The 24,029-nt window shown below is 51.1% G+C and overlaps 1 protein-coding gene and 1 long non-coding RNA gene across 4 annotated transcripts; one reads left to right on the top strand and one right to left on the bottom strand.

The window, feature by feature from the left end:
* Nucleotides 1-8,583: 8,583 nt before the first annotated feature.
* Ca4 (carbonic anhydrase 4) lies at nt 8,584-17,486 on the bottom strand. Of its 2 annotated transcripts, XM_027950348.2 has the most exons (8): nt 17,321-17,486; nt 12,688-12,738; nt 11,394-11,546; nt 10,569-10,714; nt 10,363-10,461; nt 10,087-10,153; nt 9,796-9,959; nt 8,584-8,899 (listed from the first exon to the last, which is right to left on the bottom strand). In XM_027950348.2, the coding sequence occupies exons 1-8, from the start codon at nt 17,376-17,378 to the stop codon at nt 8,705-8,707; spliced, it is 933 nt and encodes a 310-aa protein (XP_027806149.1). In that variant the 5' UTR covers nt 17,379-17,486; the 3' UTR covers nt 8,584-8,704. The 2 variants fall into 2 exon arrangements, with proteins under 2 accessions (XP_027806149.1, XP_071459633.1); XM_071603532.1 differs by lacking the exons at nt 12,688-12,738; nt 17,321-17,486 and adding an exon at nt 11,780-11,867.
* Nucleotides 17,487-17,516: 30 nt separating this feature from the next.
* Nucleotides 17,517-22,907, top strand: LOC114104283 (uncharacterized). 2 transcript variants are annotated; one of them, XR_011705044.1, is made up of 3 exons: nt 17,517-17,762; nt 20,539-20,652; nt 21,552-22,907. It is a non-coding gene; the product is annotated as an uncharacterized lncRNA (long non-coding RNA). The 2 variants fall into 2 exon arrangements; XR_003584817.2 differs by having other exon boundaries at nt 17,537-17,744.
* Nucleotides 22,908-24,029: the final 1,122 nt, after the last annotated feature.

Here is a 24,029-nt window from a genome sequence, read left to right as displayed (position 1 = left end):
CTGTAATATTACAAATTACAATGACTCAGATTCCATTGAAACCTACCCTAACCCCCTGCAAAGTCCTACTCTCCTTCTAAATATTGATGGCAGCCTCCAGAAGGTATCTCAAATGTGCTCCTAAATGGATTCTTTTAGCTGCCATGTGGTATGTCAGCTGGGAAGGACCACCTGATCTTCTGGGTACCCTCACCCAACACCACCATCACTGCCTCCTCTAGATATCACCTCACAGACTGAGTGCCTCATACTCTACTACAGTGTATCCAAAGCAGGGACGCTTGTCTCCTGTTTGTTTTAGTGAAATCACTCTTTCCAGTTTCATGTGTATTAGCCTATTTTTTGTTACTATAATGAAAAAACTGAGGCAGGCTACTTTATAAAGAAGATATTTATTTTGGTTCATAGTTCTTGAAGTGCAAGGTTGAGGCACATCTGGTGATGGCTTTGTCTTTTCTTTCTTTTTTTTTTTTTTATTTCTAGTGCTGGGATCTAACCCAAGTCCTTGAGCATGCTAACCAAGTGGTGAGGGTTTTCCTCCTGATAAATTCCCTAGGTAGTGTAGAGACAGATCCATGTATGTGTGGATATGTGTGTGTGTGTGTGTGTGTGTGCATGTGTTGTTCTCTCCCTCATCTTAAAAATCCACCAGTATTCAATCACAAGGTTTCTCCCTAATGAACTTATCTAATCCTAATTATCTTTCAAAAGCCCATTTCTAAACACCATAGCCAGGTTAAATTTGTATGCTCTTTTTTTTCCCCTCCTTTTGGTTACTGGGGATTGAACCCAAGCATGTTCTATCAGTGAGCTACACCCCAGCCCTTTTTTTATTTTGAGAATGGGTCACACCAAATTGCCCAGGCTGGGCTTAATAAACTTGTGATCCTCCTGCCTCAGCCTTCTAGGTTCCTGGGTCTGCAGGCATGAACAACACATCCTCTTACTACCTCACAATTGAGATTAAATTTCAACACAAGAACTCTTAGAACACACTCAGACCATACCCAAACTGTAGCACTACAGTACGACTTCCATTCTCCTGAAACCCCAGCGTGACCCCCAAGGACTGCTTGATAAGTGCCACACAAACCCCAAATGTCTCTTCCCACACAACTCTGAAGATTGATTTGGACCCAGAAAGTAGACCCAGGCGAGTTTGCCCAGCGGCACTCCAAGCAGCTTTTGAAGTGGCTATGGCTCACATGGCCCCTCAGCTTACGCTGAGCAAAACCCCAGTTTGAAGCAGATTCCCTGAGGAAGACACATTGAGGTGGGGGACCGTAGAAGCCAAGAATTAAGCACCTCACATACCCAAGCCCCCCATGTGGATTGAGCTGTTCAAATTCTAACAAAACCAGGTCTATTGTGTCAGCCACTGGAGGAAAGCTGGCAAAAATAGAGCTAAGAAAACCAGGTTTATCTCTCAGGATTGCCCAATGGGCAAGGTAAATATTTAGCCCGAGCCCTGGAAAGATGCCTAGTAATTCCATTCTTTCATTTTTTCTTTTACTCATTCATCCTACAAGTATTTGCTGCCTGCCCTACACTGTGTGGCCAAGGTTGACCTAGGCACTTTAGTACTCTGATGGCTCAGGGTAATCTTTCCTCAGGGAGTCCTGGTGGGGGAGAGGAGGAGAAGCAGAGGCCAGGGAGGGCATCACAAGGGAGGCAACTTTTTTGTTTTTATTTTTGCTACTAGGGATTGAACCCAGGGGTACTTAACCACTGAGCCACATCCCCCACCTTTTTTTGTATTCTATTTAGAGACAGGGTCTCACTGAGTTGTTTAGGGCTTCACTAAGTTACTGAGGCTGGCTTTGAACATGTGATCCTCCTGCCTCAGCCTCCCAAATTGCTGGGATTACAGGTGTGCACCACCATGCCCGGCTGGGAGGCAACTTTTAAACTGGGTCTGGGTGGATATGTAACCATCACCTTCACTGTCGAAACCAAGACAGGTATGGGGGGAGGGGAGGAGAGCATACAGACCGGGGAACCTCTGACTGGCCTACATCCCAGCTTCCCTGTGAGTAGGGACTCCTAAGAAGAACTTTCAGGCCAGACACAGTTGAAGGGAAGCAGCAAGGGTATGCAGATCTGGATGAAATTCCCCTTTGGCTACTCCTTGGCCTTCAAGGGGTATGTTCCTTTACCCCTCTGAATCTCAGGTCTCTCAGAAAAATGGCCAAGTCTAGTGATTCTAAGCGAGTGGGCTAGAGCTTCAAAATATCCAAGTTCAAATCTTGGTTCTATGTCAGTTGTGTGTCCTGTGCATTTCTTTTCCCTCAACAGAAAATGAGAAAAATAGAGATATTCATCTCGGAACGTTATTGTATAGATACAGTATACTTATTGTATAGATCTAAAGAATTTTGATTAACTTTACCTGCATAAATATTAGCCATTATTGTTGTACTGTTGTTCTTTGGGTAGCAGAGGGAATGGAACAGTCTACCTGGTTTCCTTCCAAGCCCACAGTATTGCCGGTGAGCCTGCTGTGTTCTGTGTCATGCTGGGACACTGATGGGCCACCAGGTTCCCCAGGAAACTAGTGGAGTTTAATATGCAGTTTGTTTGTTTTGTTTTTAATATTTTTAATTGTTGATGGACACAATACCTTTATTTTTATTTATTTATCTTTATGTGGTGCTGAGGATTGAACACAGTACTTCACATATGCCAGGCAAGTTCTCTACCACTGAGCTACAACGCCAGCCCTTGTTTTGTTTTTGTTACCGGGAACTGAACTCAGAGGCACTCGACCACTGAGCCACATCCCCAGCTCTCTTTTTGTATCTTATTTAGAGACAGGGTCTCACTGAGTTACTTAGGGTCTTGCTAAGTTGCTGAGGCTGGCTTTGAACTCATGATCCTCCTGCCTCAGCTGCCAGAGCCCCTGGGATTATGGGCATGCCCCACTGTGCCCAGCTAATGTGCAGTTTCGTAAGGAGTGCCTACCTACTAGGGCCTACCCTGTGGAAGGGAGGAAAAGGAAGCAGCCATGGGAGAGGGAGAAGTCCAACTGCCAAGGTTATCCAGATGATAACCTTGATTGGCCCCACAGGAAGCACAGAGGTTGTAATGGGCCTTTGTCATCCTGAGTTGGGCCAGCCCTTTACATCCCCACATCCATAGACACTAGCCAACCGAGAGGGGAGTGTGACCTTGAGCATGGAGGCTGAGAGCTTCCACGCACAGCAGCTGGAACAAGCCTTCCGTGGAGGAGGCTCTGGGCTGCACATCATAATGCCCACCTTAGCGACAATCCCTGCTGTCCCCAAGAGGCCGTTTCACTGGAAGTTTGTGTTCTAAAGGTTGCTGTCAGGATTAGTGAGATAACAAGTATAAAGTATCTTGCAGAGGGCCTGGGATAAGATAGTAAGTTGCAAGTAGCTAATGGTAGTGACATAGATCAAGATTATAAGATGAAAAGAACTGGAAATTTAAAAAGCTTCAGACTTGGACAGAGGTGCTCAGCCCCTCTGGGATCTGGATCCCACCCTTCCTGACTTGATAGAGAACCGTGGAGAAAGGCAGACAGACACATAGACCGTTCTAGTTGGCAGCCCTCCCCACGGGGAGCCCAATGCCAGGGTCACTGAGGAGGGGAAACCCCTCGACCAGAAGGTTATCATCAGTCAGTCCCTGGAGGGCCTGGCCAGCTGAAGAGAGGAAGGAAGAAGAGGAGGAAGAAATGGTGGTGCAGTCCCAGTCCACCAGTCCCCGTCGCGTGTCTACCCTTCTCTCTTGGCCTCAGTTACCCTGAGATAGGTGGGACAGGGATAGGATTACCAGACTCAGTAAATAAAAACTACCAAGACAACCAGTTAAGCTTAAATTTTGAATTAATAAATAATATTTTCAGTATTTTCATGCAATCTGGAGATAGTACTGAATTATTGGTGGCTTATCAGAAATTCAAAGGCATCTGGGCATCCTGTATTTGATCTAGATGGGGCATTGTGTTGGCCTTGTGTTGGGAAAGCCTGCCTGGACAGGACAGGCAGGCGAGCCTCGGGCAGAGCCAGGGACAGAGAGCCGGACATGCAGAGGGCCTAAACGGCAACCCTGGGGCTCTGGGGAAGGGCAAAGGTTAACAAATCCCCACAGCAAGAAAGCAGGAAGGGCCCTGGGTCAGAGAGGCCTTGCTTCCAGCCATGCGGGTTCAGCCTGAGTCCAACCCTGTCCCCAGGATGTGCTTCAACAGGTCCCCTTTCCTCCCCTGATGTTCTGGATAAACAGTAGGCAAAGGTCAGGCTGAGAGGCCTGCCTTAGTAGACACCTCTGTATGGTTGGGACTGAGTTCTAGGGATGTTCCTGGGTGTTTGAACAGAGAGATGGCCCCATGAGGGAGCTGAGGTTTCTTCCTTGGAGGGGTGAGGACTGCCACTCCCCAGAACCCAGCCTCTTCCCAATGGCCCCGTCTATAGGTCCTACCTGTCTTTCAGTGCTCTAATAAAAAGAATCATGATAATAACCACAAAAATATTGAATATGTCCTCTATCCCAGGCATCTTGTTCCATCTTTCAGTAATCCTGTATGGTAGATACTGTCGTCATCCCCTACTTATAGATGAGGAAACTGAGGCTCAGCTGAAATAAGTTACTGAAGGTGCCTACTCAGCAGTGGAAGGGGATCCAACCACAGTTGTTGTTGTTGTTGTTGTTCTTCTTCTTCTTCTTTTTTTTTCTTTTGCACTAGGGATTGAATCCAGGGGTGCTCTACATCTGATATATCCCCAGTTCTTTTTATTATTTATTTTGAGATATTATCTCACTAAGTTGCTGAGGCTGGTCTTCAAACTTGGGATCCTCCTGCCTTGGCCTCCCAAGTTGCTGGACCAACCCCAATTCTGTGCAACTCTGGTTCGTGTGTTCTGAGCTTTCTGCACCCATCTCCTGGCCTCTGTTTCATAGACCTGGTCCCACTGTGCCTGACACGTCTGACCTTCAGTTAGGAATGTTGAAGGAAGGGCCTAGGCTGTTTTTTCTCCCTGAATCCTTAGTCTTTAGCACTGAGGAAATAATAGTATTTGTTAAAAGATTAAATCTTATTGAAAGTAAAACTTGTTCCAAAATGAACCCAATACCCCCTCCCTGCGTGCTGCTCCTTTGTCCCTCTCCAGAACAACTGAAGAGCCTCCCCTGTGTCCAATCTCAGCGGAAGGAACTGGCTTGTGACTTGTCTGTCCTGCAACCCTCCCCCAGAGGAAGCCCCTCCCTGGGCCTACCCCAGGCCTGGGACATGGTCCTCCATCCGAACAGGAGGTCATGCCTTTGTCCCTACTCAGATAAACAAACAGAGCCACTAGGATGCGTGTAATGTGAGGGGCAGGAGCAGTGCCCCACCCATGGAGACAAGGCCTGGCCTTCTTCCCGAGGTCATCAGCAGAGGCTAGGCCCAGTTAGATGGGAGGGTCAAACCTAGTCCCTTTTACAGATGCATAAACCAAGGCCCAGAGCAGGGAGCCATACCTTCATGCCAGCAAGTCCACCCTGTCCTGACTCTTCCCACTCAATACATGAAAAGCTGCAAGCCTAGGGCTACCGCATGCTGGGAGCACAGTGGGGTCTCTGTACAGCCATCCCCTGAAGTTCTGTGACACAGCAACCTCTGAGTCCATGTGCGCATGAGCACCACCTCACCCCATGACTCTGGCCCCTTACAAACCCTTCCCCTCTACTTCCTCCCCCTCCCTACACACTGTCAGATCAGAGCCGCAGGAAGCAGGGCCAGCGAGCGTGCAAACCCAGAGCCAAGATGGGGAAGTTTATTTTCCAAGAATCATCTAAACACATGGACAATATTTTTAGCCCCTGGCTCCCACCCGGATGACAGACCTAAACAGGGGAGAAGAGAGGTGGCCTAGTGGGGACAGAAAGCAACCTGCAGAGACAGGATGGGACAAGGCCCTGCAGACCCTATCCTGCCCTATCACAGATGCCATCTTCCCTGATGTCTCTGCTAAAGGTGAAAGCTGACCATGGAGCCAAGGAAATATAGAGTGACCTCAGGCTCTGGCCCAGGTTCTCACAGGTTCCCCGACCCCTCTCTGTGCCTCGGTTTCCTCATCCATGCAATTGGAGAAATCTCTAATAGAAACAGTGAGGCCCATGCTGGGCACGTAGTTGGTAGTCAACCAGTGTGTCTCATATTCTGTGCTGAAGACCACGAGAAAAAGCCCTCAGAGAAATCAGATTGTGGCTGACGCTATCAGCCCTTTGCTGTCCCCAGGACTGCAGCTGCAGGCAAGTGTGTGCATGTGTGTGTGTGTGCACACCAACACAGTCACTCAAGGGGTGGGTGAAAGCAAAAGAAGAACTCAGGGGGCCACATTGCCCCCCCTTGTGGATAAGGGCCTTTGGTAGCCCCTATCCCCAGACCAGGCTGGGCACATGAAACCAAGAGCCACCTTCTCCAAGGTGAGCAATTGGGCCAGCACAGAGGGAGTAAATTTCCTGAGAAGCCACAGCTCTTCAGGAGCACACAGTCACAGGAAGCTGTGCCCATCAGTCTCCGCCTCCAGCCAGCTGCCCGCTCCTGAGGTGGCTGGCAGACTGACTTGCTAGGAATCGTGGGCTGACAGCACCTACCGGGCCTCAAGGCCACAGGAAAGACAGGAGAGGAAGTGGCCTGAGCCCTGGGCCCTGCACAAGCTGCACCCATTCTGCCTCCTGCTCACTGGGTTTTTATTATGGTGCCGGGGCAGGGGCCGGAGAGAGTCCTGTGCTTCTGCTGGGGGGTGGGAAAAGCCAAGGCTCCCCTAGTCTCTTGCAAAGAGCTGGGGCTTCCTGGTTCTGTTGCCACACTGTTCACTGGAGGCTAACCTGAGGACAGGGACCAGACTGGAGTGGGGGTGTCAAAGGGAGGGGCAATTCTGGCCTCAGAGTCCGGAGCCTGGGGAGGACCCCCCACTGGCTGCATGGGAACAGTAGGAGAACAATCTCAGCGTCCCCACACACCCTGCTGACAAAGGCTGCCTTCTGTTGCCATGACAACAGCCACCCCCCCACAGCCGTGTGGTCACTGGGAAGGGGGAGGGTACTTCTTCTTGATCAAAAATGGAAAAGAGAGGAGAAGGTGGGAAGAAGGAGGCAGCTCTTTTCTCTCTCCCCCTGGTTAAGTTGGAGGTGGCCAGGGGCTCAGGGTGTCACCGTGGGAGAAGGCTCACAGGTCACCCCCTCCAGTTGGCTCCCCTCCCTAGGTCCATAGCCAGCCAGGCCTTTGGGACTCATGCGTCCTCCTCACTTGCATGCCTGGGGAGTAGCTAACTAACTGCTCCCTGGGGAGTAACTAACCACTCCAGAGGGACTCCCACCCCAAGCCAGCACAGCCTGGCCCTGGCCCTGGCCCCTGGGTCTCCTAATCTCTCCACAAGGCCTGGTTTCCCTTCTCCACTTGTGAAGGCTCTTGGTCCTCCAAAAGTCAGCCCTGCCCAGAATGAGGACCCCAGGGCCCCTCAGGCTACCTGTGGGTCTCTTCTTTCCTACCTCCTGGTTTTGGGGACCAACCCCTCCCCATCTGCCTCCTATGGTCTCCCTCATCGGGCTCTAGGAGGGTGAAAAAAAAATACTAAAGATACAATGTCCATGGTGGTGCTGTTTTGGGGACTCTTCCCTGACACATCCAGGTTCCTCTTTCCCTCACATCCCATTGCTGACCCAGTGTTGCTTCTGGGCTTTGGCCTGGGCACTGGCCCCTGCTCCACTGTCCCCTCTACAGCCAGCTCTACAATGCAACCGGACCAGGTCCCACAGCTCGAACCCTCCACTCTTCGGAGGCTCCAGCATTAGAGGATCCTACAAGAATCCAATGCTCTGGCCACTCCACTCCCTCCACACCCAGCTCTGCTGCTCTGCTTTCCCCTCCTCCACCCACTGGCCTCCCTGCTGCTTCCCACAGGCTCTCTTCCTCCCTCAAAAGCCTAAACACTGGCTGTCTCCAGATGGCCTCCTTCCCTGGCCTCCCTCCCATTTTCCTGATGCCCCTTCCCCCACACCCTCGTAAACTACAATTGTCCTTCCCCGATTTGCCCTTCTCCGCAGAACTCACTGCCTCCTGATGTCCTAGGCAACGTGTCTGTTTTATTTATAGTCTCTCCTCCACTGGACTGTGAACTTCTGGAGGGCAGGTATTTTCGACTGTTTTATTCCCTACCATATCCCCAGAGCACAGAACATAGATGCTCAAGAAATATTTGAGCAAACAAATGAATTCCCTGTGACCCACCCTACCCTACACTATACCACCTGGCCAGGTGCCTCAGTCAGCTCAGGTCTGGCCCTGATACGTGGCCCCCGTCTGGCCTCTCCTTTCTGGGTTTCCGATCCTCCAACTGTAAGATGGACAGATGGGGCTGAAACTCCACCAGTATTCAGTGTGTTTGTGTTCCATGGTGCCTTCTACTCTCTGAGGCCAGAGTAGAAGCGGGCGGGATGTAGACAGGGAATTCACAGAGGCAGGGGATGGGGGTAATGGATGGTACCTGTGGGGAAGAAATCTCTAGGCCTGAAGTCTCCTGCCTAGAAACAGGTGGGGATATGTTGTTGGACGGAGCTAACAAACAGACTTCAGAAAGGTTTCTCCAAAAATATATCCATATTTTAAATCATCTTCAAAGTCCAGTCTGGGAAGCATAAGGAACGGAAGTCAGGTCCTCTAAAGGTTAAGGTTAGGGGTCGTAAGTCCAGAACCGAGTTGTTACCAGAGGAAGCCAACCATCAGGCAGGTCAGTGTGGGAACCAACAGGGTGGGCAGGGGCAAGGCCAGCAGCTGTCCTGGAGCCCGGGACCTGAACACCTGTCGATCTCCCAGGCGCTGCAGGGGCCTGACATTCTCACTCATCTTCAGCGTCTGCTCCTTGTTGTAGTACAAGTTCTGGGAGAATGCCAGGATCTGTGGAAGGAAGGCAGGGCTCAGGTGGAGCCACACTCCCTGCTCTGTGACCTCAGGCCAGTCACCTCACCTCTCTAAGCCCTCACTAGGAAAAAGATGCTCAGAATCATTAACTCTCCAGCTTGTCTTGTCATAAAGATGAAAGAAACAAGGGACGTAAATTACCTAGCATTGATAGGGGGCTAAGTTTCCATTATTTTAACTCACAATTTTGAAGGGCTAGGATTTGCCATCACTGCTACCACCGTCACTATTCACTGCAGCACAGGGATTCTCATTCTTGACATCTATTAACATCCACTAGGGGCTTGTTGGGCTCCAGATGGGCCCCACCCCACAGAATCTCCGATTCAGCCAGTCTGGGTGAAGGCCTGAGAACTGGCATTTCTGGCAGATTGCTACTGGTGCTGATGTCACTAGTCCAGGGACCACACCTTAAGAATCAATGTTGTGGAACAAAAGTACCACAGAGTAGCAATTGGGGTCCTTGGGGCTTACTGCTGTCTCCCCAGAGGCTAGTAGACTATGGAGACTCAGATACCAGTTTCTGAATGAATGAACTGTTTCCTCCTGCCACTGAGCAACTACCCGCCAGCCCCAGGCCCTCCCCCAAGCTGACACCTCTCCCTAGGACACCAGCAGGGTTGACTCCCACTGACTTTTCTGGGAACCTTTTGTGATCATCCCCTTTCACAGCCTCCACTCAACCCTCAGTGCGGGAAAGAAACAGGTCGGATCTTCCTCATCTGTCTGCTCCATGGAGTGTCCAAAGATTGAATTAATGGACTTCCGTTCCCTGGGCATCCCCACCTCAGGGGACCTCTGGGGACAAACCAAAGCATGATTTCTGAGGAGCTGGGCGGTGGGAGGCTGCACCTTGCCCTGGTACTGTGTACCTGGTCCCTGTGGAGCTGGATGGGCTCCTCGAACACGGTCCAGACCACAGTCTCAGCGCAGCTTGGCGTGGTGAGCGAGCCCAGGTAGCGGAAGTAGCGCCTCAGCTTCTCCTCTTCAGGCAGCAGGTCCAGCAGGCTGCTCTCCCTCATCGTGGTGTTCATCTCTGGGGTTGGGGGTCAGAGACCCTTATACACCTCACCCTGACTGCCAGCTGCCCCCCCACCCCTGCCCTTCCGGTGTGGGGAGAAGCTCCCTCCTCTCACCTGCCCTCCTTCCCCATCCAGACTCACCAGGTTTGGGGATATGGGACAGAGCCTCCACCAGGGGCTGGAAACCCTTGTTTGTTTTGTTCCCCTCCTGAAATAGAAGGGAAGAGGGCTTGGCAGGGGACCCGGGGAGCCACTAGTGACTGCCAGCTCATTCTGATCTGGGGGAGGAGAGGCAGCTTCCAGGACTGAGGCTCTGAGTGCCTCTCGGGCTTGGGGGGCATCGGCCTGCCTCCCCCAGGCCTCTAAGCAGCCGCTCCTCATGCCCGGCTCGCTGGGCGCTGGGCATGGGAGTCCTACCTGCACCAGGAAGGCCAGCACGGCAGTCTGGTCTTTAGGAGTCTGGCCATCCTTCTCATTGCTCCTTGTCCCCCTCTCTTTCTCATGTACTATGTGCATCTGGGAAAGGGTGAGAGAGGACCCGTGAGGGGGATAGAACACCCCCTTGCCCACCGTGGTTACACACCCAGAGCCCAGCTGAGGCACCCACTGGGAAAAGACCTCACCTCCATCGCAAAGCGCTCCCCGTCGAGGCTGTGCTCCGAGCCCCTGTCTAGCTCCTTAGACCAGTGCAGGTGAAACTGCGTGGCCCGGTACGGCGCAGCCAGGCCTCCTCCAGAAATCCTGGACTCATTTCCCAGCGACACCATGACTGGGGGACACAGGAAGGGGCCCAATCCCTGTACCAGCCTCCCTTCAGCCTCTCCCAGCCCCCCATGACAACTCCACACAGACAGGACCTTCTCCTACCTCCCCCACTTTCTGAGCTCCAGTTCTGGGCCTGGATGGGGTGATGCAGCCCCAGACCCTACGGGGAATGCCTACCTGGCCTCCCTGCCTCCCTCTCCCTAGTCTGCACATACCCCACTGCCCCAAAATGCAAGTCTGCCCTGGTCTCTCCTCTGCCTCAACCCCTCTGTGATGCCCTGGCCTGGTCAGGGTAATGTCCAACCTCCTCAGCCCTGGGTGACCCGGCCTGGCCGTGCTCCGCCCCTCCTAGTTTTATTCTCGGTCCTCCATGCACACAGAACTACAGCTCGCAGTTCCCTGAACACCTTGCTTCACGCCTCCATGCCTTTGCAAAGGTCGTCCCTTCTTCCTGGAACAGTCCCTCCCCCACCCCAGACTAGTCTGATTAAATGACTGAAAACAGCTACAGTGTCCCTCCTCTGGGAAAGTCCTCTCTGATGGCCCCTCCCCTCCTCAGCAAAGGGGACCTGGGCCTGGAGCACCCCTTCCCTCCCAGCCCTCAGGGCCTCGGGGGTCCCTGCCACAGAAACCTATGCCTGTCCCGGTCCTCTAACCTCCATCCAGCCCCCCCTGAGACCCACCTGTGTGCCCATTATTTTCCACTGTCCACTTTTGCTTTTTATCATAGCCAGAAAAAGAGAAGCGTCCCAGGTTGTAGTTCACCGCCTTCCTGGTGACGATGTTGACAGGGGACTGGTGATTCTTCTGGCAGTCTCCACCCCACTGGTTGGGCCCTGAGCAGGGGGGAGGGGGTGGAGACTCAGGGCCACCTCCACATCACTGAGTTTAGGCGCCACCATCAGCCCATAGGCGGGGAAGTCTTGGGATGGGGAGGGCACTGCAGTGGGGGTGCTCCACTCAGCACTCAGCCCACCCCACCCCACTGTCTTCCTCCTCCTCAGTCACACACAGGCAAAGTCAGGGAGGCCAGTTCCAGGGGCTTGGTGCAGGGTGGGAACAGGCTTGCCTGCTGGTGGCTGTGGTAGGGACAACCTCGAAATGCTGGGCATATCCCTCTCTGAGCTCTGGTGTTCTCAACTATAAAGTGGGAACTTTGATGGTAACCTGCTTCCTGGCAGCATTAGAAGAGTGAAGTCACTGAAGGGGAGATGACTTAGGAAGCCGTGCAGCGGGGCTTCCTGAAAGAGCCACCGTGAAAGGAACCTCAAACATGACACAGCATTATCTGAGGAGTGAGAGGGAGGAAGTAATCCCCAGGGGAGCCTGGCTCCACACGCCCTGGTGACATCAACCCCCAGATTTGCAGGGGAAGAAGTGGGGTGCCACTGGCAGTCACTCAACACAGCAGGGCAGGAAGATGGCAGACCCGAGGGAAACTGGTCAGGATTTGAATAAAAAGTGCCAAGTGCCAGGCACCATGGAACGTGCCTGTAACCCTAGTGACTCAGGAGGCTGAGGCAGGAGGATCACAAGTTCAAGGCCAGCCTGGGTGACCTTAAGGAGACTCTGTCTCAAAATAAAAAATGAAAAGGGCTGTGGGTGTGGCTCAGTCATAAAGCACCCTAGTACAAAAAAAAAAAAAAAAAAAAAAGAGCCAAGAACCATCTCCCACCAGAAAGGGTATCACTGGAAGAGAGCCAACTCCCCAATGATCCACTGTGTTGTCTCTTTACAGCTGTTGCTGACCTATTTCCCAGGGAACTCACCCTCAAAGTGACAGGAGGTTCCAGCAAAAGCACTCTATGTGAGTGTGAATGTATTTGAGAAGGAACAGATGTCTGACAGGGGCCTATGGTCACTCCTCATCCTCCTCACCTCCCTGGAGGAAGTAACCCCCAGAGGAGTTACTTCCATTTTGATTTGAATGGACTCTACCATGCAGCAGGGCCTGTCCTCAAGACTGGTTGTACTCACCAAGGCAGCTGGCAGAGCAGTTGACTTGAACATCGTAGCACCAATGTGACTCTGGGGCAGAGAGAGGAAGAACATGAGGCCTGTGCGTGTTTGTGTTTAGGTCAGAGTAGCTGTGAGCACAGACCTCTGTACCAGGGCATGTGCTCACAACTCCGTGTGTACACAGGAGGATCAGAGGCAGGCAATGTCCCTGGGGTTGAAGCATTCCCTTGGGGTGGTATGGAATGTTCCCTGCGGGGCATGAGAGCCCAGGAAAAGGAGAAGATAAGAAAACCCAGGAATGTTCCCAACCTACCCAAGGACTGCTCATCCGGGTCATCTTGCCTAGGGCCCCATCCTCAGGGGCCCCCCTGTGACTGTCAGCTCCATCCCTGGAGCTTACCTCAGCCCTCTGCACCCAAGGGTCATCAGCCTCTCCCTCCCTCATTCCCTCCCTGAACCTGGGAGGAAGTTTAGGTGAGAAGGGAGGAGGAGAATGGGAGCTGCTAGTTGCCATCCCAGGGCTGATGGAGGGGAGGGAGGAGGTTGGGCGAGCCCTGCCTGGAATGCCCCCTAGTATTGTTCAGAGAGATTCTTGGTTAAACCCTCACACCATTGTCTGAAAATAGAAGACTCCAGTAAGTCTGAAGAAATGCTGCCCCACACATTGATCATATGGATGCAAGTTGTGAATAATCAGGGAAGCTATGTGCAGGACAGAGGGGGCCTGTGGGAACCCTCTACGCCTTCAGCTCAATTTTTCTGTAAGCCTAAAAATGTTCTAAAAATAAAGCTTTTAAAAAGGGTGAGGTGGGCTGAGGTTGTGGCTCAGTGGTAGAGCGCTTGCCTAGCATGTGTGAGGCTCTGGGTTTGATTTGCAGTACCACATAAACATAAATAAATAAAACAAAGGTCCATCAACAACTAAAATATATATATATATATATATATTTTTTTTTAAATGGGCGTCGTAGCACACGCATGTAATCTCATCAATTAGGGGATGATGCGGGTTGGCTGAGGCAGGAGGATCGCCAGTTCAACTTGGCAACTTATTGAGACCCTGCCTCAAAATAAAATCATAAAAAGGGCTGGAGATGTAGCTCAGTGGTAGACTGCTTGCCTAGCATACATGGCCCTGCCTTCAATCCTTAGTCCCACCAAAAAAGAAAAACACACTCGTCCCAGGGGAAGAATAAAGCATTGCACCTAATAGTAGAATTCTGGCTGAGCTGCTCAGGAGCTTGTGGGTTTAGGAACAAGTTCCTTCATCTCTCTGAGCCTCAGTTTTATCATCTCTAAAGTGGGAGTAACACACCCACCCCATTGGGCTGTGGGGAGAATTGTGTGAGGGATGGTATAGTTCTGAATCAAGTCCCATGGACAAGTCTGTCCCTTCCCCCTGCCTTCCCCCCTCTGTCAGTGAGCAGATGGCCAAAGCCAAGGAGGGACAGGAAAGGAGACACATGGAGCAAATTGGAAAGAACTCAGAGATGAGGAAATTCCTAAGAAAAGCACTGCTCCCTGCTCAGCCTCTGAGCACATACCGGTTCCCTTCCTGCCTGGGCTCCCCCACAAGCTCATCTCCTTTTGGAAGATCTAGGCCTGGGAAGGAGTCCCTGGAAGGGGGACAGAGTGGGGAGGAAGCCACACTCTGGATGGGGGTGGGGGAATTTCTAGGCCAGGAGAGTGAGCGCCCCAGGAAGCTGCCCCCAACCCAACCCCCAAGAGCTGCTTGGGTTTTCAAGTTTCCCAGCTGTGGACCAGTTCTCCAGCTACCCTGCTGGCATGGCCTTTTTTTAAGAAATGCAGTGTCTTCCCCTCTGTCCAACCCCCCACCTCCAGCTGCTGCATCAGGAGAACCCCCATGTGGGTCAACTCTGCCAAGAGCTTTGGCTACCTCCCCTAAAGCCCCTTCCTGAAGGCATAACATTTCTCTCTCTCTCTCTCTCTCTCTCTCTCTCTCTCTCTCTGTTGGGTGGGAGTGCCAGGGAAGGAATCACTTGCTCAACACTGAGTAGCACCCTGCCCCCACCCCTGGGTAGGCAGAGTCTGGAGCTGAGTCTGTTTTCCTGCCTTCCAGCCCTGCTCCTCCTTTAGCTTAATCTCTGCAAGAAACACAGTTCACTTTTCTGAGCCCCATCCCCCTCCTGCAACAGAAGGTGCTACTACCAGGGTTCCTGTGCTATGAGATGAAGGACTGGCGGTTATTCACACCAAGACAGGCGCCTCCTTATCATCCTGTCATATCCCCACCCCTCAGAAGTCTTGGAGGCAGAAGAAGCCTCTGGAGGAGAACCAGCCCCTCCTCTGTGATGGATGACCAAGAGGAGTTATTTCAGGAAACCATGCCCAAGCCAGAGTTCTCGGGAGCCAGTTCTGAAGGGTAGAGCCCCACACAACCTCTCTGGTGGCCCATCTGGTCCAGGATTAGCTTTTCTTAAGAATTTGCCTTTCCCAGGCTCTGGCTTCTGCTCTTAGGTTTGTAGTGGTGACCTCTGATCCACTCTCTTAATCATAGAGACTTTTGACCTGCCTGGCTGAACACTTTTGTAACTACCCTCTTCAGGAGGCAGAAGCCAAGAAAACATAATGGTGATGAGACCAAGGCCAGGGGTCAGGTCTGTGTCTATGGAGTGAGGGTGGGGTTCTGGCTTTCAGTCCAGAGGTGGCAGGGCACCAATCAGCTCAGGTTTGTATTCATTAAAGGAAGGGCCACACTTGCAGAAAATTACCAGCCCACTGTCTCAGGACACTTGCAAGAGGGTCTGGGGAAAAGACAGCCTACTCAGGTTTTGGCTCCCAGCCCCAGATCTTACCTAGTCCATCTGCTAGTCACTCAAATACTGTCCCCCACCTTAACTTACCTACTATCCAACACCCTTCTTTAGAAATGACAGAAGAAGCTCTAATGGACCTTGCTCTCCCCACCCTCTCTCTCTCTTTCTCTCTCTCTCTCTCTCTCTGAGGGAAGGGGGAATCTTGGAAACTAGCTCAGCAAAACCCAAGTATGTCCTGGGCAAAGTCTCAACACCTCCTGGCCAGGGGTCTGGGGCTCTGATGGGGGCAAATATTCTCTCTTCCCTCTCTCTCAATGGGAGAAGAAATATCTGATTGAGATTTTTGTTTGTTTGTTGGGTCTTTTCTTTTTTAGAACTGGGGAGCCAACCCAGGGCTTTGTACATGTGTAGCAAGTGCTTCAGCACTGAACTAACTACTTCCCCACCTGTGGGAGCAGCAATCTCTGGGAATTTCTATGTGCAACCTGGTCACTCTGTGGCCTTAAGACCCTGATGGGATGAGTCCCACTCAGAAAGCACTTGCGCTAAAAAAGGGAGCCCAGTTAGAGCAAGGGGGGTCAGCTGAGATAGGTTCTGACCAGTTGGCCTCATAACCATCACTAGGCAGCACTTATCACATTCCAAGGTCCTTCACCAAGCACACCATAACCTTACTCCAAACTTTAGAACAACACCTAGTATCAGAATTACTTTCCCCGTTTTGCAAAGTAGAAAACAGGTTAAATGACTCACCCAAGGCCATACAACTGCAATGCTCCCAAATTAAATGCAAATAGGTATTTTTCCTACTAAGCCCCATTGCTTAGTGGGTTTGAAATGCCCAACTCCACAAATGAATTTATTTTTACATTCTGCCTCCTCTTTCCTCCTCCCCAGGGAAGGGGCCCTAGGAGTTGCTGCAAGATGCCTCTCATCCCCATACCCATTCGGCCAGCTAAGTCCCTCCCGCAAAGGGCACACACTCTTTCCCTCTCTGCCTCTGAGGACACCCTTGCCCCTCACTCCATGACTCCAAGAGCAGAGAACATAGAAGATTTGGCCAGGGTGGATCCCAAGAAACATCCCAGGGGTAACTTGCCTGGGGACTGGCAGATGAGGTCTTCCTGTGAAGGGCTACAGGTAGCAGAGCAGGTGCCAGCCACTGAAAGCGCTTTTAGCTCCTTATCAAATATTAACACGCCTCTCCTGCTACCTCCCACCTAGACGAATAATTAAGAGCTCGGCCTCACCATTAATCTTTAAACGAAAATCACCTTGTCCGGAAAGACCGGCTCAGCGGGGACCTCGGGTCTCCAGGTGACCCCCGCCGGGATCCAAATCCAGCACTGGGGATTGGGGAGAAAAGGGAAGCCTACAATCCTCGGAGCAAAGAACCCAGGGTGGGAAGAGGGGAACGCCAGGATCCCAAATGTACCCCCACTTGCTGTCCCTGGGTCAGTGCCAGCCCCAGCATTGAGCTGCGGCAGGATGGACGGCCACACTCGGACAGACCAAGGAAGATTAAGGTGAGAAAAGGAGGCGTGCGTCGAGGCGGGTCCGGGAAGCTTCCTATCACAGACTCATACACCCGCCTCGCCGTGGGCCGCCGGGCCACGCGCACACACACCGCAATAGTTCACACGCGTGCACACACTCCCCGGCACCGGCCAGCGGACACGTGTGTGCGCACACGAGCTCGCGCAGGGCCCCATCTGGCTTCAGTCTAGCCTCTCCGGGTGCACACAGCTCCGTGCACAAGCAACCCGGGACGATGCGCAGCCGGAGCGCACCAGCCGGTACCGGCGAGCGTCTGAAGCAGAACAGAGCTAGGTGAGCAAAAGGGGCCACCCGAGGGCTTCCTGAGGCGCGCTCACCTGCGTAAGCCAAGGGCCCGGCAGTGGCAAGGGCCAGGAAACCAAGCAGCAGCCACATGATGCGCCAGAGCAAAGAAGCTGCCAAGCCCGGGATCGCGCACCAAGGATCCCGCGTGTGTGTGTCGGGGGGGTGTCGCGATCATGCCGCCCAGGGTTTTATAGCTGAGCCGCGACGGGAGGGAGCCCCGACAGCAGGCGTCGGGAGGCGGCTCCTCCCCCTGGCGGGTCGTTCCCTCCCCTCGCGGTGTCCAGTCTCTGATCTGAAATCTTCCGCTCTCCCCTGTCCCCCGCCCCGCCCCGTCACCCTTTGCTGGGTGCACCAGGACCCCTCACCCACTCCACATCCTCTGGCTCAGAAACAACACCTTTTCTGCTCCGCTCCCTCCCTATCCCAGGTTTGAGAACAGGGAAGCGACACCACAAGGTACTTGATCCACCGGGGGTGAGTGCCCCAGATTCCCGACTACCATCATTTTGATGCCAACCATTGCTCAGAGGTCTCAAAGTGGGTATTTGGAATGCCTTGGGTAGGGATGGGTGGAAATAACCTCGGAGAGATGGGCGAGTTAAAGGCTGTGCAAAACTGTTTGTTGAATCGGTGACTCAGTAGGAAGGTTCTCTTGTCTCTCAGGCAGTGGTTGCTGATTCTCTGTATATCATCTCTTTTTCCTCCCAGGATGCAAATTTAAATATATATATATTTGTAAGTAGACACAATACCTGTATTTTATTTATTTATATGTGGTGCTGAGGATCAAACCCGGTGCCTCATATATGTTAGGCAAGCGCCCTAGGGCTGAGCCACAACCCCAGCCCCCCACCCCACCCCCGCCCCCAGGAAATTTAACTTTTAAGCTGACCAAACACCCTTCTTCCCATATAAAACAAAGCTGTCCCTAAACTGCTGTTGCCGGACTTTATTTGATGACCAGAGCTGGGAGAGGGGATAAAGGGACAGAAGAGAGGAGTGAATTGCAAAAGAGACTCAATGAGGGAGAAACCGATGGTGTCAGAAGGGAGGAGCTAGGTCCTGTTGAGGTCCCCCCAAACCCAATAGACAAGATGGTAAGAGAAGAGACCAGGGTCTGCCTGAATCCACCCCGAGTTTTTCCTTCTGCCAGGATCTCCAGAGTCCAGAGAAAGTCCTCCTTTCCTTGAAGGAGGTTCCAAAATGTGGGGAAATGGAGTTGTCCTCTCTATCCAAGCAGTGGTCTCTTGTGTCCTCTCTTAGATGTGGTCCTCCTCCCCCCAGCCACCTCCACGTGGTGAGGGCTTCCATGGAAGTTTAGGAAGCTCAGACTTAGGGTGGGAGGGACAGGGAATCAGCCAGTGGACCCCTCCATCAACAGGAAGCCCTGTTTCTCTGGTCCAGCCACTTCCCCATCCGTTGCCAATCTCCCAGTCTCTACCAGCCTTTGAACTGGGTTAGGGACTACTGAAGGGGGATCGACCTCCCCAGAACAATCAAGGCATAGGGGCTTCCTCCTTGGTTAGATTCATGGCTGACTCTTCTGGCCCAGGATCACACAGCCTCACAGAGCAGCTTTGATCCTACAGGGGGTGTCTAAATCAGGCTTAGAATTTCTACACTGTTTTAGAATTTAATCTCCAACCTGGAAGCATAACAGTCAGGGGAAGGATTCCACACCTTCTTCTAGGGAGCTTCTTGGGGGCGGGGGGAGAATTTGTGTTCATAGGTCTGAAAAAAGAAGCCTGTCCCTGGGAATTAAGACTACTCCGTGCTGGACATAGGACATAGTGATGCCTGTCTCTGTGATCCAGCAACTCGGGAGACTGAGGCAGAAGGATCACAAGTTCAAGGCTAGCCTGAGCAATTTAGGGAGACCTAGTCCCAAAATAAAAATTTAAAAGGCTGGGGATGTAGCTCAGTGATAGAGTGCTTACCTAGCATGCACAAAGCCCTAGTACTACTCCCTTCATTAAAAAAAAAAAAAAAAAAAAAAAAATCCAGAAGGTCCCTAGGACCCATGTCAACTGCCTGACAAGAGTGAGATTTGATGGAGTTAAGGGGCTTTTTTTTTTTTTTTTTTAAAGAGAGAGGGAGAGAGAGAGAGAATTTTAATATTTTATTTTTTAGTTTTTGGCGGACACAACATCTTTGTTTGTATGTGATGCTGAGGATCGAACCCAGGCCGCACGCATGCCGGGCAAGCGCGCTACTGCTTGAGCCACATCCCCAGCCCAGTTAAGGGGCTTTGATCAGTAACTTCTGGACCCACTTAAAAATCCACTGCACTGCAGGGTGGGGGCTAAGGGAGAGGAGGGTGGGAGGGCCCTGGGTATATTTTTGGGCCAGGCTGTGGGGGTGTCCCTCTGAGTAAGTGGGTGTGGTTTGGACATTCACTTGCTCACAGATGCATCTTAATGATGGCACTGCAGAGGCTGAGAATGGTGCTGTGGATAGTCAGGGGATACACCTATCTGGCGTCTTTGACATTGGAGTCATGCACGTGGAAGGCTCCTCATTCCTGTCTTAACCTTCCCAGCATTATCTCCCAGCCCCAGATCCAGTCTTGGGCTACCATAAAATAGTCACTTGTCACAGAGTCTAGACTACCTGGAGCCCAACTTCCCTGAAAGGGACAAGGCCTGATTTAGGGTCATTAGAGTAGAGATGGATGAGGACATGTTCCAGTGACTTACAGGACCCATAAAAATTGTCAGCCTGAAAAATCTGAGTGGGAAAGCCCTGCCCAGTGTCCCAGCCCTGCAGTGGCCTCCTTTCTCTTACTTAACCCAAGGTCTACTGTGTTCTGAACTCAGTGTTCTGAGTTCAAGTCTTTACTCTTCCTCTGACTCAGGGATAACCTTGGGCAACTTTCCTATTTGTCTCTGATTGCAACTTCCTCATCTATAAAATGAAGGTGATAACCTCTGCCCCGCTGACCTGTGCCAATAAACAGTTACTGGGAACCTGCTGTGTGCCAGGGACTGCCCTGCCCAGCCTTTCACAACTGACTTCATGCTACCTGGGTGTGGCCAACAGCTCATGGGTGATGAAAGATGAATCACAATCCTTGTCCTCTTAGTATTCTCCCTTGTTTGGCCCTGTCTAGATCAGAAGGGAGGCAGTGGGGAAGCTAAAGGACTGTAGAGTCAAGTGACCCTGCTGGCTCCACCCACTTTTCTAGGATGTCCTCTAAGCCTCAGTTTCCCTCATCTGTAAAATGGAAATCATACTCTTATCTTTCTCATAGTTGGCTGTGAGGTTCAATGAGTTAAAGCCTGAGGGAGGTTGACCCAGGGCTTGGCACATTGGCACATGTGACCATGAACTCTGAGAAGAGGTCCCTTACCTGGATTAAACCTAGGTGGGTATGAATGTGTATTAGTGGGAGGGGACACTAGTCTAGACCAAGGAGGATCCCTGGTACATTCACGCTCTTCCTGGGTTCCCAAGGGAAGGAAGGGAACTTCAAATGTATAGATTTGAAAATGTGAGATTTGGACTCAATCCCTCCTGGGACAATGACAGGCATGGGATAGAGGCAAAAGGAGCTGAGACCCTGCACTTCTATTCATAGGTCAAAGGAAGGTCAAGTACACAACCCTAAACAGAAAACCACCATTTCTTGTGTTCAGGGTGGAGGGTGGGCAGACAATGTAAGAAGACTGGCACAGTTTGGGGACCACACTGCCTTGGGTTTTCATCCCCAGTGTTCACCCTTCACCTCCCTCAAGCCCAGTGTCCTGACTAGGAAAATGGGGATAAAGACAGCCCCTTCACATGGGTATGGTTTGAATTCAATTAAATGGTACTGGGTAAAAGCCCTGGTAGAGGTCCAGGCACAATAAACTTCAGTTGTAATTAATAGTTGTTAATGGAGTTATGCCCAGAATATTCCAGGAGACCAGAGAAGGGGCAGTTAAATCAATCAGTGGGTGGGAGACTGGAGAAGGGTTCCTAAGGGAGATGATATGGGCTGAGTCTTCAAAGACAAGAGGGTTATTGGAATGAGAAAAGCCATGGAGGTAGGGTGAGAGATGAGACTGGAGAGGTATTTGGCCCCTGACAGACAGGACTTGATTTTTTGGATTAGAAAGTTGGACTGATCTTTTCTTTGGTAGGGGGCATGACGTCAAGACTCTGATTGTGTGTGTGTGTGTATTTCGGGAGGTACTGGGGATCAAGTTCCTGGCTGCTTTACCACCAAGTTATATACCCTGCCCTTTTTGTTTTTATTTTTTATTATTCTAAATTTTGAGACAGGGTCTCACTACGTTACCCACGCTGTCCTTGAACTTGAGTACCTCCTGCCTCAGCTTCTGGAGTCGCTGGGATTGCAGTTGTGCTCCACCACAGCCAGCAAGACCCTGATCTTCCAGGCCAGGAAACATCCTCCGAAAGAGACACTCACCCCCAAAGGGAACAGGGATCCTAAGTGACTTCTCTGAGCTGCGGAAGAGAAGCTGAGGCTCTGAGGGGCCAACTGCCAACAAAGAGAGAGCAGAGGTGGGATCTGAACCCTGGTCTCCTGCCTCCGCCTGCCGCTGCTCCTTCCATGCTGTCTCACCTCTCCAACGCACTCCTGCTTCCCTCCTACGGAACCCCAGCCTCCATCTGTCCTTGTTTTCTGCACTTTTAGAGTCTCCACTGATTAGCAGAGGATTCAGGGAAAGATTTATGGAGATTCCAGCTTTTGAATCCCTGAATGTCGACATTGAATCCACACGCAACCAGACTTAATCAACAGTGTGGGCTCCACCACTCCCCAGGCTGGATCTGCCATATTCCAGAAAAAGCAAGAAAGTTTTTCTTTTTCTTTTTTTTTGGGGGGGGGTTGGGCACCACCCATGGAGGCTGCAGTCCCTCTCCCTCCTCTTTACACCTACATTGTTCCTCTGGTCTGTGGAGACAATTCTGGTGAGTGAAGGGAAGAGGGGATGGGGGAGACAGAGAGAGAAAAAAAAATGAGCAAGCTGGAGGCTGTCACTGGGTCAGGGTAGAGCCTTCCATGGTAGAGGAATTTGCAGAAATGTCTGCCCCCAAACATACTGAAATAGGAACAAGCAGTATGACACACAGAAAAATCCAGCAATGGAGATGACATAAGTCCTGTTCCTGCCCCACAGAAAGCGTAGGAATTACACTCTTAATGGTTGTTCCTTCCTCCTCAGCTCTGAGCCTTAAGAGGTCAGGCAGGAGGCTGGGATCAGAGCTTCCTTGGATTTTCCAAGTGTTTCATTCACATTCTGGCTTTGGGGCGGAGAGACCCCTAAAAAGGGCCATGAGGGGGAATCATGTGGGGAGAAAAAGAAGAACCACACAGGCACCTTGGCTGGGGGAGGGCATATTCCTCAGTGAACGTTGTGGCAACATTAAGAAAACAGGCTTTTTCTGGTGTGTGTGTTTGAATTTTTTTTTCCCCAAAGTCATTCAAATAACACCTTCTCATTGTAGAGCATTTGGAAAGAAGGAGGAAAATGATGTCTTCCAGAGGCAATCATTTAAAAATTTGGTATTTTAATTTAGAAAGAAAATATGCACCTTAATTTGTGTTTAATTTTTCCATGTTTCCTTCCAGTCTTTATCTATATATAAACACACCAATGACAACATGAACAATTTAGTCTCCTGCTTTTTAACCTTCACAAAACAGTGCAAACATGAGGTCATGTTACTGCACAGCCTTCAACTGTGATTTTGTGACTCCACACTATAACCAGGTGTGTCATCAACGTACTTACCATTATAAATAACTGCAGAGAACATCTTCCCACTGGAAGAACAGGGCCACAAAACAAGGAAGGAAAGGAGGGATCCCAGTTCCTCTTTCCAGCTCCTTATTGATCAGAGCTACTGTAAGTTCATGAAATGGGGTGAAGTTAAAGTAAAAAAGTTTGTGAGGGTCCCTTGAAAGCCAGGTGGAGAATCTGAGCCTGGAGTCCTAACTCTTTGACCTCTGATGTATGTAACATAGGGACTTTGTGTGGTGGTGATGGTGGTGGTGGTAGTGGTGGTGGGGAGTAGGGGGTTTCTGGGTAGATTTGCAGGGTAGAAAGGGTATTAGGAAAAAAAAATGCATCTGCACAAGGGCGCCCTCTGCTGTTCTTGCTCTTCCAAGAGTTTGGGGTTGTTTCACAGTTTGGAAGTTCTCCGTTTTAACTGTAGGTCCTTCCTTACTCTTTCCTTTCCAAGTGAGAGTAGGGTATCATTTCACAACAGTGAAATAGAATTTAGAGAGCTGGAAAAAAATCTTTAGACTCACACCATCTTTGATACCCAGAACTTTAGCCTCCTTAAAAGAAAGAAGCAGTTGAGAATGAAGTAGCAAGTCCCCTGAAGAAGGTGGCCTAGCCACTTCCTTCTCCAGGTGTAGGGCAGGATGGAAGTATTTATTAGAGCTGCAGAAAGCAGCTGAGGTGTACCCAGAAAATACAGTTAGATCACCTGTGCATCTGACAAGGGTTATCTACAGGAACACGTGAGGGTCTGATAAACCTACTCTTCCTCCTTCCTCATGGCAACTGGGAAAGGGCTGGCTCTTTCAGAGTAAGTAACCCCAATGTCCCAGAAGTGTAGTTAAAGTTTAATGAAGCCTCTGTGGGATGGGTTGGGGCAGGTGGCTTCATGGGGTGTAGGGCTTGTGCAATTGCAGAAGGCTGTACTTTGAAGGTCGTTGCTTGGCTTAATGCTCTGCTGTCGTTGTCGTGAAATGCTTAATTTTTGAACAACAGGCTCCACATT

This window comes from Marmota flaviventris, chromosome 17, assembly GCF_047511675.1.
Source record: "Marmota flaviventris isolate mMarFla1 chromosome 17, mMarFla1.hap1, whole genome shotgun sequence".
In the NCBI taxonomy this organism is placed as follows: Eukaryota; Metazoa; Chordata; class Mammalia; order Rodentia; family Sciuridae; genus Marmota; species Marmota flaviventris.
Note: the sequence above shows the minus strand (reverse complement) of the source record. Positions and strands in the feature narration are given on the sequence as shown.

Excerpts from the sequence above, each read along its gene's own strand:
- Ca4 (XM_027950348.2), bottom strand. The coding sequence starts at position 17,378 with ATGTGGCTGCTGCTTGGTTTCCTGGCCCTTGCCACTGCCGGGCCCTTG. Across the intron at positions 10,462-10,568 it reads GGGAGCGCTTTGCGATGGAG|ATGCACATAGTACATGAGAA; the intron begins GTGAGGTCTTTT and ends ACCCTTTCCCAG. Across the intron at positions 10,154-10,362 it reads TGCTGGCCTTCCTGGTGCAG|GAGGGGAACAAAACAAACAA; the intron begins GTAGGACTCCCA and ends CTTCTATTTCAG.